The sequence below is a fragment of the Cyclopterus lumpus genome, chromosome 13, assembly GCF_009769545.1.
Source record: "Cyclopterus lumpus isolate fCycLum1 chromosome 13, fCycLum1.pri, whole genome shotgun sequence".
NCBI classification, from domain to species: domain Eukaryota; kingdom Metazoa; phylum Chordata; class Actinopteri; order Perciformes; family Cyclopteridae; genus Cyclopterus; species Cyclopterus lumpus.
The window spans coordinates 17,918,536-17,932,816 of record NC_046978.1 but is presented as its reverse complement, the minus strand read 5'-3'; the positions used below and the strand labels follow the sequence as shown (position 1 = coordinate 17,932,816).

The 14,281-nt window shown below is 46.4% G+C and overlaps 1 protein-coding gene across 3 annotated transcripts in view; it reads left to right on the top strand.

Annotated features, from left to right (window-relative positions):
- The window catches only part of pik3cb (phosphatidylinositol-4,5-bisphosphate 3-kinase, catalytic subunit beta), a 35,447-nt gene that overhangs the window by 20,456 nt on the left and 710 nt on the right, over positions 1-14,281 (top strand). For 2 of the 3 annotated variants that reach the window (XM_034547913.1, XM_034547912.1), the window contains 20 exons: positions 686-915; positions 3,231-3,413; positions 4,157-4,324; positions 5,559-5,648; positions 5,749-6,003; positions 6,123-6,219; positions 6,519-6,649; positions 6,899-6,949; positions 7,716-7,904; positions 8,736-8,857; positions 9,079-9,222; positions 9,298-9,397; positions 9,555-9,751; positions 9,855-9,964; positions 10,110-10,188; positions 10,815-10,982; positions 11,071-11,194; positions 11,296-11,441; positions 12,663-12,795; positions 13,240-14,281. The exon at positions 13,240-14,281 is cut by the window's right edge and continues 710 nt beyond it. In XM_034547913.1, coding sequence (XP_034403804.1) covers positions 686-915; positions 3,231-3,413; positions 4,157-4,324; positions 5,559-5,648; positions 5,749-6,003; positions 6,123-6,219; positions 6,519-6,649; positions 6,899-6,949; positions 7,716-7,904; positions 8,736-8,857; positions 9,079-9,222; positions 9,298-9,397; positions 9,555-9,751; positions 9,855-9,964; positions 10,110-10,188; positions 10,815-10,982; positions 11,071-11,194; positions 11,296-11,441; positions 12,663-12,795; positions 13,240-13,377 — 2,855 coding nt within the window. In that variant the 3' untranslated portion in view covers positions 13,378-14,281. Of the gene's footprint in view, positions 1-685; positions 916-964; positions 1,616-3,230; positions 3,414-4,156; positions 4,325-5,558; positions 5,649-5,748; positions 6,004-6,122; positions 6,220-6,518; positions 6,650-6,898; positions 6,950-7,715; positions 7,905-8,735; positions 8,858-9,078; positions 9,223-9,297; positions 9,398-9,554; positions 9,752-9,854; positions 9,965-10,109; positions 10,189-10,814; positions 10,983-11,070; positions 11,195-11,295; positions 11,442-12,662; positions 12,796-13,239 lie in introns of those variants that run through there. The other variant, XM_034547914.1, reaches the window with a different exon arrangement.

Here is a 14,281-nt window from a genome sequence, read left to right as displayed (position 1 = left end):
TTTAGTCCTTTGTCGGAGTAAAGTGGTGATTTTCAAAAGGAACCCCACAGGCACATCTGGATAGTCACACACACACACACACACACACCTGACCTTGTGCCGAGTGCAGTAACTACACACTCACACGGCCAACCATTTTTATTTATTTTTTTCTCTCCCCAGAAATGCAATCGCACATTCCGGCTTGCACACTCAACACAATGCAGCTAATGTGGTCCAGAGCCCTTCTTTGAATGCTGAGGGTCATATGAATGTTAAATGTTGTTTTCATTATCAAGAGGCTATTGTGCAGCGCCCTTTGATTTAAAAAAAAAAAAAAAAAGACAGAGATAAAGTACCAACAGATCTATCTCCATCTCTCTCTCTCTCTCTCTCTATATATATATATATATATATATATATATATATATATATATATATATATATATATATATATATGAGAGAGAGAGACTTGTGTGCTGCACAGGTGTTTGAATTCACAGACTTTAGCTGGCTTTTTAAAAATGCATAATCACGCACACTCGAATGTGCAGCTTCCCCACTTGACGGCACTTTGAACTTCTCCAGCTTCACGTGTTAAAACCAAAAACTGATTTTCTTTCGGGATCCGTGCACGTGATTTATTATATTGAGTTCTCATAACATGAAGATTTATGGCAATGCTGTAACGACCTCCTTTCTCCAGGGCTCCATGAACTCGATGCCATCAACGACCAGGAGGTGAAGGACTTCCGCAGCAAGATGTTTCGCCTCAGTGAAGAGAGGATGCAACAAGTCCAGATGATGACGTGCACGGAGTGGCTGCAGGCCTGCTTCTCCCCGCAGCTGGAGCCCCCGGCGGGGACGGCCATCACCGACGGGCTCAACGACCGGCCGGCCGACCTGAAGATCATCATCCACTTCGACCAGTCTCAGGTGAGGGTCTGTAGTCCAGGTGGGGAAACTTGTATAGCAGCGCGTTTGTGACCTTTTTTTATTTACAGATTGAGAATAATCGGTTTTAAAAAAAAAAACAGACTTTTTGTAACACGGCGCTTGCAGTACTTTTGCGTGGCGTCCGCAAATGTTTGCATCGTAAATAATTAACCAGCTGATCAATAACATCACTAACGTAACCAGTGGAGACAATCAAATCAATAGCTGGTACATTGAGGAGTTGCATCATTTATTCTCTTCGATGAGAAGTTTGCAGGAGAGAACCCAATATTGTTCGACATAAAGATGAATAATGGCTGCATTTGAAAGTTCGTCGTCTACTTCCTGTTCCAGACATCCAGGTCAATTGTTTCTATACGGAAAATGTTCCAGAGGAAAGAACTTCACAGGAGTATTTCTCTCTCTCTCTCTCCTTGATTTAATCATTTGAATCAGAAACATTAAAATGTAATGGTGGAGAATACACCGCTCCTCCGCCTCGCGCGGAAAGGGGCCAGTTTGATTTTGGTTTTGAAGCATGTGATCGGGATGCCTCCCGGGAACCTTCCCCGTCAGAGGTTTTCCCGGCACGTCCGACCGGTGAGAGGCGCCCGCCGCGGAGCCAGAACACGGGAGGAGAGATTGTATATCTCGTCTGGCCTGGAAGACGCCTCGCGGTTCCCCGGGAAAAGAAAAAAAGGTTGCTTGAATACGCCGCTTGAAATATAAACCGACGTATAATAAGAACTAAATGCTCTTTACTTCCACTCAGGTTATGTGAGGTTATATCCATTTGCCTTCCAGTAAATTGCACAAACGCGATAAACTCTTTTTAAAATGCTAAACATAATTATTTCCTTATTGTTTAATGATTTAACATTTTTAATGGCACTCGGATGCATTGCTTTATGCCGGGAGGGATACTTGTGCTTCTGGGTAGAACACGCTGCAAGATGAGGTCGAGGAGACGCACACAAAACCACCTTGTTTGAGCAGAAAGAGAGAAGCCATGTGACTCTGCCAGCGCAGGCACATGCACTGTGGCACATGCACTGTGGCACATGCACTGTGGCACATGCACTGTGGCACAGCCGCCTTTCTTTTTATTCTTTTTGTTCTTTTTGTCTCTCCGCACACAGTTGGCAGCTCCGCAGTGGTCATGTGACCGAGCCCAACTAACAAGTCATGTGACGACACTTTAAATGGGTCAAAACCATCAGCAAAATGATATCGTCCTCCCGGACACACACACACACACACGCACACACACACATTAGTAGCGTGGCAGCTCAAGGGACCCGAGCACTGATTAAAATGAACTTCCCTTTTTTTTTTTTTAGCTTCTCTGAACGTCTCCTCGGTTATTTCAAAAATGATATATATTTATGAAACCGATGGTCTTGTCCCTCCAGACCTGTGTGTGTGTGTGTGTGTGTGTGTGTGATGTTGATCAAAGCTGATACACACACACACACACACACACACACACACACACAAACGCACACAAAGACAGGCCATCTGTGCCACGGCACTCAGGTGGACATTGGCAGGAAGTCTTATTTTGGGAGGTCGGACACAATAAGCCACGTTATAGACAGGAAGTGTGGTGTGAGAATGACCAGCGTTATTTGGGTTATTCATTGTAATTGTTCTCCGCGTCTCTCTCACTGCATCCTAATCTCATCTCCGGCTTCTAAACAACGTTCAAAAAGGTAAAGTGCTTTCAGCATCTCCCAGTGCTGTTGGGTTTCGTGGTTCTGCCGTAATGCGATGGAGTCATGGCCTTTCTTTGTTGTTAATTATTAATGGATGACTTCTTCTTTTTTTTTTTTATTAACCCCCAGGAATTTTATAATTCCCTCTCAGGTATCGGGGTCAGCGCTGAGCTATAAATAGGGGGAGGCATATTAGTCTGTCTGTGAGCAATCTGTGGAGGTCTCTCTCTCTCTCTCTCTCTCTCTCTCTCTCTCTCTCTCTCTCTCTCTCTCTCTCTCCTCTCTCTCTCTCTCTCTCTCACACACACATTTTTAGCACAGTGGGTTGCAGGGTGAGTTCATTCAGCCACAAACGCACACGTCCATCAATCTCTTATTCTCTCTCTCTCTCTGTTTCTCTCTGCTCAAATCTCATCTTGTTTCCTCCAAAAAATTAACCGTCTGTTTCTGTGTTCGCTATCTTTTATAAACGTCCATCTTCTTTATAATATGTGATCCAGCAGCCTTCTTTTTGACATATCGTTAGTCCAGATTTCACCAAAAATAGGTTGAAGGAACTCACCGTTTTTTTTTTCTCCCCCCCCCTGTCTTGTCTTGCAGGACTCGGCCAGTCTGAAGGTGCCGTCGTCCTGCGTCCCCTCTGAGCTGATGGAGCTGGCCCTGAAGAAGTGGCTGACCACCCACGGGCCCGAGGAGGAGGAGGCGTGGCGGGGTCAGTACGTGCTGAGGGTCAGCCACTGCCTGGAGTTCCTGTGCGGAGACCAGCCCCTGATCCAGTACAAGGTCAGTGGCTACGCCGCGGGACCCGGTCAGGTGCGAGTGGCTTGGATGCGTTGCCTCTTGTGTTCAGGAAATAGCAGAGCTAGTCCTCCATTTAGATAAAAGCTCAAATATGTACTACTGTGTTTACAGTATGAATGTTTGTGTTTTTACTAAAGATTTGTTTCCGAAAAGATTCCCGGAACCAATTGCTAAGCGTGAACGGGAGGTCCCCTCGTTCTCTTTGAACTCCACATATCAAAGCTCTGTGTTTGGCGAAGACAATATCCATGCAGGAGGGGAGGGGGGAGAGCCGTTAGAAAGTTATTGACACAAGGGCATCATCGCACAAAGGAGGCAGGATTTTAATTTCACCGCTGGAAGCACAATATGGGTCGGAGCAGGTAAAAAAAAAAAAAAAGCGTACGTGGGCGAGCGAGCAACGGCTGTAAGCGGAGAGATGTGTAAATACAGGGTCGGTTTTTTTAACGTCGGCGTACGACAAAGGAAGACGTTTTAATGGCTTTCGTTGCAGCCTTCGACTGTGTAAACGTGCGCGAGTATCAAGTATTTGAAATGAGATGGGCCCACGTGGTGCACGTGCATGAATGTCACACGTTAATGAATCCGTTCTCCCAGCCGATCCTTTCTGCAATGCTTTAGTTTTTGTCAAGATGACAGAGGAAAAGCCTGTTTTTGTGTGCGCGTGAGCTTAAATGTGCACGCGGCTAATAAGATTTCCCTCACCCCGCTCGTCTTGTGCGCAGTACATCCGCACGTGCATGCAGGCCAAGGAGTCCCCGCGCCTCACCCTGGTCCACACCAGCACCGTCAAGGCCATGTTCGACAAGGAGATCTCCACCATCGGCGCTGTGGTCGGACGCAAGTCCTCCAACCCGCCTTTACCGCTACCTCCCAAGAGAAGAGTTCCCACGGTGAGTTCCGTAATGTGTGTGTGTGTGTGTGTGTGTGAGAGAGAGTGTACTACTCACTTCTGTGTTTTTCTTTCTTTTGGTGAGTCTTTAGCGGCTGAAGTGAAGTCAAACTAATGTTGCCATTTCCACTTGTTGGAATGACTTCATATCCTTTCATGAATGTGTCCAGGTGTAGCACGCGGCACCGCCAGGACTCCAGCTGAGCGTGTGATGCGTACAAGAAAACGCTCTTGTGTTCTCCAGATAACAATCGCTTTAATATCCGCCAGAGTTCTTATTTCACCCCGCAGACGAGTGACTCACCTGCGCTGGACGAGGCAGGTGTGGAGGCTCACCTAGTAAACAAGCGCTTGGCAGCTGCCCGTCTGTTTTTTTTTTTTTTTAAACATTTTTTATGAGCTACACTTCCCGGTACGTCAGAGCGATGCCCGAAAACATTGCGAGCTCCTCGCTGCTGCCAGGTGCACAGTGACATCACTCCTCGGTGTGTGTGTGTGTGTAAATGTCAGGTTGAATTTAATTGGCCTTCGTTAGCAAAGTCTTCCGGGGTTTTTAAATTGCCCGGTGACATGCTGACAGTCGCTGCGCGGTGGTGGAAAATCTGTAAATATCTCAGGTGTGAATCCTCACGTATAATAATAATAATAATAATAATAATAATAATAATAACAGGTGAACAGTTTGCAAGCATTCGATCTGTGCAGAGCAACGAAATGCTGTTTAAAAGAAGACCCCCAAAACAATTTATAAGCTTTGTCTGTTATTTGGGGGGCCACAGTGGGAGCCACTATCATACTTTAGTTCTTTTGATTTATTTACTTGCGTCTGATGCTCTTTTCCGAGTTAGCAGGAAGACTTTTATGTCGGCTATAGATAAATATACATTTATTTTTGATTGATTGCTCCCGCAAGCACGTAAACGCACCACAAAGGCGGAAGCCGCAAACGGCAGGAAGTGTGCTCGTGAGTCATGTTCACGGTCGTCACGTGATCCTGTTTTTCCTGCCAACTGCTGACCCTCGCAAATCCACTTGGCTTGACACCAGAATGGCCTGCCTGACCTCCCACATTGTTTGTGTTTTTCCGTGCGTGCGCAGGGAACCGGCGGGGTGTGAAGAAAGGCTCTCTTCCCCCCCACCCCCCCCCCCCCCCCCCTGTGGAATACATATTTTCACACGCAGCGTTATGCTAATGCTCCCCTCTCAATCCAAGTCTCGCTTCCTCTTCTCTGCAGCAAGTACAGACGTGTGTGTGGGACGTGTCCAGCTCGTTTAAGATAGTCCTTGTGAACGGCAGCAAGGTGAACGCCGAGGAGACGGCCAAGGTAAACGCGTGCATAGTTGTTTACACACAGCTAAAACTGTTATCGTGTAAAGACAATTCTTTTTTTTGAATGCATGTTGTGACTCTCTTTCTCCTGCCAGGTCCAGGTGAGGGCGGGGCTCTTCCACGGCACGGAGCTGCTCTGCAAGCCGGCGGTGAGCAGCGAGAGCAGCGGCCGCTCGGACCACACGTGGAAAGACAGCACGCTGGAGTTCGACCTCTCCGTCTGCGACCTGCCGCGCATGACCCGCCTCTGCTTCGCCATCTACGCCGTCATGGATAAGGTCAAGAAGCAGAAGTCCACCAAAAACGCCCACATAAACAAGTACCAGACCATCCGCAAAGCCGGGAAAGTGGTGAGAAACCGGCTCCGACGGAGGGCCTGAAGAGTAATAAAAGGCCTCTGTCTTTACTATATCATGATATAGTTGACAAATGATTAATTCTGCTTCGTTCCTCCTCTGTGTGTTTCCAGCACTACCCGATAGCTTGGGTCAACACGATGGTGTTTGACTACAAAGGCCAGCTGAAGACCGGGGACATCATCCTGCACTGCTGGTCTTCCTTCCCTGGTATATCTATTATATCTGCTACTTAGGGACGGGCATTTTAGGTCATTTTAGGACATTTCCATATTTGAGTACTGGTATTTAACTCGCGGAAAAAGAAAGAGGAAATAAAAGATCTGTTTCTCTCACACCGCATCATCTCTCCCTCGAGCAAAACAAAGTGATTACTAATATACGTGGAGTATACCGATGTGTAAATGCAGTACTCAAACACGCCCATCCCTCCTTCTAATGCAATCAAACCAGAGTACCTGCCAGCGCGCGGTGACTTCATGTGCATCTTTTGCGTGTCTCCGCCCCAGATGAACTTGAAGAGATGCTGAACCCCATAGGAACCATTCAGACCAACCCGTACACGGAGAACGCCACGTCGCTCCACATCAACTTCCCGGAGTACTCGTCGCACTCCATCGTCTTCCCTCCCTTCGACAAGGTCAGAGTTTTGTCCCACTTTTTTTTGTTTGCCGGCATCAGGGCGAGCCGATAAAGTAAAATGTGCACAATGCACATGAGCGACTCATCTGCAGCTTTGTTTCTCATAAAGACTTGACTGCAGTTGAACGGTACCTGGTGATTGTGATGAAGTGGCGTCCGTTAGCGCGAGGGCATCGGTACGTGCTAACGCGATTTGGATCTGTTCCCTCGTTCAGGCGCTCACTTCCTGTTTTGTTGTTTTTTGCAGATATTGGAGAAAGCTGCAGAGATCGCCAGAGCAAGTGACTGCGTATCCATGGTGAGTGTGTGTGCAGCGGGAGGTAATGGTGTGGACATGCCCCGAGTCAGGATGCGTTCAAGGGCAGACCAGGGGGAACGTAAAGTGATACGCGTGTTTCAAGTTGGCCGGTAACAAACGCTGCATTGTTTCTCTCTCTCTCTCTCACACACACCCACACACACACACCTATAAACAGACACACACCATCGGTGTAGTATTTATCTCGCGCCGCCAGTTTCCCTGGAAACCCATTGTTATCACTTTGGCAGGGTGTAGCTGCAGAATTATTTCAGTCCCCTTTCAAAACTGCAGACTCTAATCAGATTGCTTGTGTAAAGTTTTCCTGTCGCGCCGCGGCCCTCGACTAGAAAGCCCGCTCCTGGGCGTGTTTCAGCCGGTTACGTAATCCCGTGTCGGGTAGAGGGCATGCCTGAACTCACTCCTTTTTTTTTATGTGAGGTGTGTGTGCAAGGACAGACTAGCACCCACCACTACTCCTGTGTTTACTTTTCCCCTATTCTTCTATGTGCTCGTCTAATGTGATTCCTCTGTAAAGAAAGTTCAATGTAATCTGTTGTCAGACTGCTTCCACCTTGTTTTACACAGAGACGGCGTTGGGCCTTGGTTTGTGGATCGTTTGATGCAGAGCTTGCTCTGATGCACTGCTGCCACCCTGTGGTCATTTCTGGTCGCTGCTCATCGCGTCCTCCCTCGTCTTCCTTCCTCCTTCTCGCCCCCCTCCACCCCCGACTGAACGACCTCTTCCTCGTTGTTTTCTTCGCAGGGTCGCGGGGGGAAGAAGTTCCACATCGAGCTGAAGGAGATCATGGAGCGCGACCCGCTCTCTCAGCTGTGTGAGAACGAGAAGGACTTGATTTGGACGCTTCGCTACGACTGCAGGGAGAACTTCCCCCAGTCGCTGCCCAAGCTGCTGCTCTCCGTCAAGTGGAGCAAACACGAGGACATGGCCCAGGTCGGTCGCTTCTTTTCAACGTGCAATCTGGTGGCGCCGAGCATAAACGGGAGTTAAAGTAATCTCATAGTTTTTAACATTATTACAGGCTAAAAAAGAGCACTTTATCTGTATGATGACAGGACTTTTGAGTTTTCTAGCTGGAGACAAAAGTGTCTTTTTAAAGAAGGAGCAAATGCTTTAGAGTCGATGCATTTTAAAGATTTGATTTTGATCTGAAAACATTAAAACATTTTCAGTCGTACTATATAAATGTTTTCAATGTCTTCTTATAAACATACTCTGCACAATGAATATAGACCATTAAATTATATTATTGAATTAGTTTGGGCAGCACTTTTGGCAATTCCATCATCTTGTACAATGTTTGTACATCTGTATTTAATAAAATAATTGTTTTGTTGCAGTTAAACATCAACAACAAACTATCAGATTTGACTTAATCAACCTCAGAATACAAAAATATTCTAATATTGTCTCCTCGTGAAACTATTGTGCCATTTTTATGCTAATTAAACTCAAATTAGGGCTCAGTGGTGAACCAACTGCTCCGTGTAGAGAATGCGTGGTAGACTTCACACCTGCATGTTACTTTCTAATTATTATTACTGTCGCACAGAGCGGCCGTGTGGGTGATCCAAAGGCTTATCCAACTTTGTAGAACAAATGTTTTATTAACCGAGCTACACGAGGACTGTGTGGCTCCGATTAAATGTCTGGGTATCAGTTTCTGAGTGTGTGTGTGTGTGTGTGTGTGTGTGTGTGTGTGTGTGTGTGTGTGTGTGTGTGTGTGTGTGTGTGTGTGTGTGTGTGTGTGTCTCTCTCTCTCAGCTCCAGGCGCTGCTTCAGATCTGGCCCAAACTGAGTCCCAGAGACGCTCTGGAGCTTCTGGACTTTAACTACCCTGACCAGTATGTCAGAGAGTATGCGGTGGGCTGTCTGCGTGATATGAGGTACAGATATGTTTTCCGCCCACATAACACACTGGCCTTTCTCTGTTTGTCTTTTGTCTCATAGCCAAGCTCTTGCGTAATCCTCTACACGGTGTCACATTTCTTTGCGGTCTTATTTTGTCATGCATGTATATCAGTTGATCAGTGCTCCGTGTTCTTTTCCTGCAGAGAGATAATGAAACAAACAACAACAACCCCCCCCCCCCTTTCTCTTTTCCCAGTGAGGAGGAGCTGTCGCAGTACTTGCTACAGTTGGTGCAGGTGTTGCGCTACGAGCCCTACTACGACTGCGCCCTCACACACTTCCTGCTGGAGCGAGCCCAGGGGAACCGCAAGATAGGACACTTCCTCTTCTGGCACTTGCGGTGTGTACAGGCTAAAATTGCATTAGCGAGGAAAAAAGAGAGAGGTGTTCCTGACCGTTCTGCTGCCCTCTACAGGTCGGAGATCCACATGCCGGCTGTTTCAGTCCAGTTCGCCCTCATCCTGGAGGCCTACTGCAGAGGCAGCATCCCTCATATTGAGGTTCTAAAGAAACAGGTAGGACACGCCCACTCTTTCCTGTGTGGGAGAGCGTGCACATTGCTGACACAGTCTGTGAGAGGAGAATGGGGGAGGGGAGGAATAATCTGTCGACTCATCGAGCTTAAAAGGCCCCTTTTTTTTTAAAATAATAGTGTTGCTCTGACGGTTCCAGGTGGAAGCCCTGAGCAAGCTGAAGTCGGTGAACGAGCTCATCAAGCTGGGGACCATCAAGACCGCTCGGAGTAAGACCAAGGAGGCCATGTTGACCAAAGAGGCCATGATGACTTGTCTGAGGCAGAGCGGCTACTCGGAGACGCTGTCGGACCTTCACTCCCCTCTGAACCCCAACGTGCTGCTGTCCGGCATCAAGTAAGACGACTCTGACTCAAACTTTCAGGCTTTCTCCTCTGTTTCGCGGTGCGTCATCCCCCCCGCTTTCTCTCTCTCTCTCTCTCTTTCGTTCTCCCGTCAGCGTGGAGAGGTGTCGGTACATGGACTCTAAGATGAAGCCACTCTGGATTGTTTACAACAACAAGCTGCTGGGCGGAGACACCCTGGGAATCATCTTCAAGAATGGAGATGGTAGGAATCAAAGATGATTGGGGGGGGGGGGCAGTGGGAATAAAAGAGGGTGATTGTGTTGTGAAAGCGAAGGATTGAAATCACTTTAAAACTTGGACTAAAATAGTTTTTGACATTAAAATGCTCGATATTTCCTTTTTTCTAGACCTGAGGCAAGACATGTTGACCCTCCAGATTCTGAGGCTGATGGATCTGCTATGGAAGGAGGCGAATCTGGATCTCAGGTGAGTTTTGTGTGAGTGTACGGGGGGGAGGGGGGTGCAGCAGAGGAGACACACTAAATCACCCCATGCTAGTTTGACCTCCAACCCTTTTACACCCTCAATATCCACACACACACACACACACATAATATCTGCATTACATCCTAATCAAATCCACACTTTCACAAAGCCCCCTTTTTCTCGCTCCGTCATGCGCCGACACATCTGGAGCCGAGCGTTGGTGGGGGGGGGGGGGGCTTGTTTTGACAGTTGAGCTTGAGGGACGGTGCTTCAGATTACAGGGACACGGGTTCAGAGTTGGAACGCGGTGAAGGGAGGGAGGGATGGAGGGATGGAGGGAGGGAAAATGTGGCGGACGTGATCTTATTCTGGTGCGTTTCACCGCCGTCTGTCCGTCGTCATTTTTCTTTTATTCAAACTTGACACCCACATTAAGTTGAGTAAGTTTAAGAAAGAAAAGTCATTTAAATTTGTATTAACAGACACACATTTTCAGTGTAATAAAAAAATAATAATAATACTAATACGTTCAGTGCTTAACTTGCGGGAGCCACAACTTTTTAAATTATTATTGTTATGTGTTCTACATTCAGTTGAATTGTTTGCTTCTCCGTCTCATCGCTCAGAATCGTACCGTACGGTTGCCTAGCGACGGGTGACCGCTCGGGGCTGATCGAGGTGGTCTCGTCGGCCGACACGATCGCCAACATCCAGCTGACCAGCAGCAACGTGGCGGCGGCGGCCGCCTTCAACAAGGACGCCCTTCTGAACTGGCTCAAAGAGAGGAACTCTGGGTGAGACGCTGGTTCCCAACGCCAAGAAAACGACCCCGGAGGTTTACACAATGTGCTTAAATGTGTGTGTGTGTGTGTGTGTTGCCAGGGATGCTCTTGAGCGAGCCATCGAGGAGTTCACTCTGTCATGTGCAGGCTACTGTGTAGCCACCTACGTCCTGGGCATCGGAGACCGCCACAGCGACAACATCATGGTCCGCAGCACCGGACAGGTTGGACCCACCGTTTTTTGTTTCCTCTGTATATTTTTTTTTCCTCCGGTGTCCTCGCCGCTCACTGGTTTTGTTGCCCCCTTCCTTTCCCTTCTTTCCAGCTCTTCCACATCGACTTCGGCCACATCCTGGGCAACTTCAAGTCCAAGTTCGGCATCAAGAGGGAGCGGGTGCCATTCATCCTCACGCACGACTTCATCCACGTCATACAGCAGGGCAAGACCGGATACACCGAGAAATTTGGCAGGTTTGTTCCACTTTTATCTGATTTTTTTTATTTTTTAGCATTATTGATGCTTGAGCCTCTACTGCCCGCTGCTGGTGGGAGGCGGTACTGCAACAACTGACTTGCGCAACCAGTGGGTTTGTCTTTTTCTGCTCTCCCTGCAAATAAACATTGGAAAATTAGATAAGAAATGACAGTTTGTCTTTTTCTAAAACAGCACATACACTTTTATGTTTAAAATATATATCTTGATTCATCCTTTTTATGTTTAATGTACCTTTTTTCTTCTTTTTTTTTACATCATTACTAAATGAAACATTAAAAACATTAATACTATTTGTAATGATACATGCCAAGTTTATTTTTTAAAATATTTATTTACTCATTAATTCTTCCATTTATTTGCTGGAGTCTACTCATTTGGAAGCAAAGCCAAATAAAAAATGCTACCCTTTTTTGATACAGTTCAAATGGTTTATTGTAGTATTATTAATTTGACAATTTGATTGTGTTGCTATTAATTGTGTCACTCAAATTGTTATTGTATAGTATGATCAGATAGATTGATTTAAACGCCTTTCGTCATTTTATTATCAGTCAGCATCTCTAGTAATTAAATAAGCATTAAGTAGATAAATTAACTTAATGTGTGTGTGTGTGTGTGTTGTTGAATACTTCTACACTAAACGAGATATTTCATCTCTAAAATATAAAAAAAAACTGTATGCTGTTTTAGAAAAGACGAGCTAACATTTGAATGAGTTTTTGTTGTCATGTCTATTTGCAGAAAGAGTGCAGAGCTGGTTGCATTAGTCAGTTAGTGCAGTGCAATCCCCCGCCAGCAGGGGGCAGTAGAAGCTCAGGCACTCATGAACATCACTGAGGAAAGATGCTCAGGGGTTCATGATCAACAGTGTCATGGGTTATTGTAAACCATGTATTCAAATGTGCTGAGGATGGAAAAAAAGATCTAATTAGATTTAATCCAAAACGTCAAAGAATACAAATCTAAAACATTAAAATCCAGTTTTGCATGTTGTTCCCTTTTCAAACGAGTGCCGGCCGGTATGAATACTGTCGGCCTCTGGAAAGCAAAACATGGCCTGTTATTGTTATTGTTGTTGTTGTCTAGTCCCTCTGCACATTAAGACTCTTGTTTCTACACAAGCTTGCAGCAACAATCAATCAATAAGTGTGATTTTTATTTTTTAAATATGCGTCTCTGTGGTTTTGGTCTTGCAGTTTCCGTCAGTACTGTGAGGAAGCCTATCTGGTCTTGAGGAAGAACGGGAACCTCTTCATCACCCTGTTTGCCCTCATGCTGACCGCCGGCCTGCCTGAGCTCACCTCCGTCAAAGACATCCAGTACTTAAAGGTACTACACACACACACACACACACACACACACTGATAATGACATCACAGGATGTCTTCAATATGCATATTGTATGCATCTCTTCAGCTTCATCCCTCTCTCACTCTTTCGCTCTCTCTCCTCCATATGAAAGTGTCTTGAGACCTTTCACCTGCTGTTTTACAAACAAACAATGATACGTTATGCATATTCACTAAATTAATAGCTTACTAACCAATCCAGTGCTTCATACAAAGAAATATGTCAAATATAACATTTAAGTTCAAATGAGGCATCGTATACAACCAAAACGTATGGATAGAAACCATGAAGACATAATGGATCCTATCGTTTAAATTAGTCTTTTTTGTTTTATTTCAATTGTATTAGTAGTTTGCTGCAAATATCTAATATTCTGTGTCCATTTCATCCCAAACACTTCCTCCTCTTCCTCCTCCTCCTCAGGACTCTCTGGCTTTGGGTAAAACCGACGAGGATGCGCTGAAGCAGTTCCGCCAGAAGTTCGACGAGGCCCTGAGAGAGAGCTGGACAACCAAAGTCAACTGGATGGCCCACAATGTGGCCAAAGACAACCGCTCCTAGAGCAGCTTGAGATCCCTCAGAGGGGTCCTGGGGGGGTCCCAAGAGGACCCGTAAAGTGCAGAGGAGACCGGGGTGTCGGCCCCCATCATCTGAAGAAGGGAATCTAGCAGCAACATACCAAACGGAAGCAGATTCACCCCCCACCACCACCACCACCACCACCAAGCTCTCTACACACAGAGTGAACCACACACTCTCTGGACGATCTCCTCGCATCGCTCCCTGCACGGTGCCTCCTGACAACAAAAAAAAAAAACTTTTTCAAAAATCCAAAATTCACGGTCTTGTGACATTTCTGTGGAATCACGGTGGGTAAAAAGTCGTTTTGCACGTTTTTGCACAGGCACGGCAACAGGCAGCCAAAGGAAGGGAACTGAAGCATCCACTCTGCACACACACACACACTAATAATGAGCTGTCCCCAGGGCGGACGACACCAAAAATAATAATCACGTTTTGGGGGTGAAAGAATTTTTGTCCGACGGACTTGAAACTGGGGCTTGTGTGGACTCTAAAGGGGGAGGGGGGGGGGCGCTTGGTTTGACCGCACCCCCCAGAACTGCTTTAAGTACAGCGGAGCGAACAGGTGTGTTGACCCCCCTCCCCCCTATGTCTTAAAACGATGTGCACACCGCCCACAAGAAGTGCATCTTAACGCTCCCGCTGCCTCAAAGTGTGCCTCAAAACTGCGGGAAGATTGTATTTTTTTTTTTTTTTTTTTGCTATTTAATAATTTTCTCCCGAGGCGTCTTATGTGCTACTCTACTAGTCCACAGAGGAAACTCGTGTTGGGGAAATGATAATGACGAGAGAGAGAAGGATTGACTGGAGGAAAGGACGCATCTCGGTCCATTTGAACACTGAGAACATTTAAAAATGGTCTTTTTAATGGGCTTTTATTTTG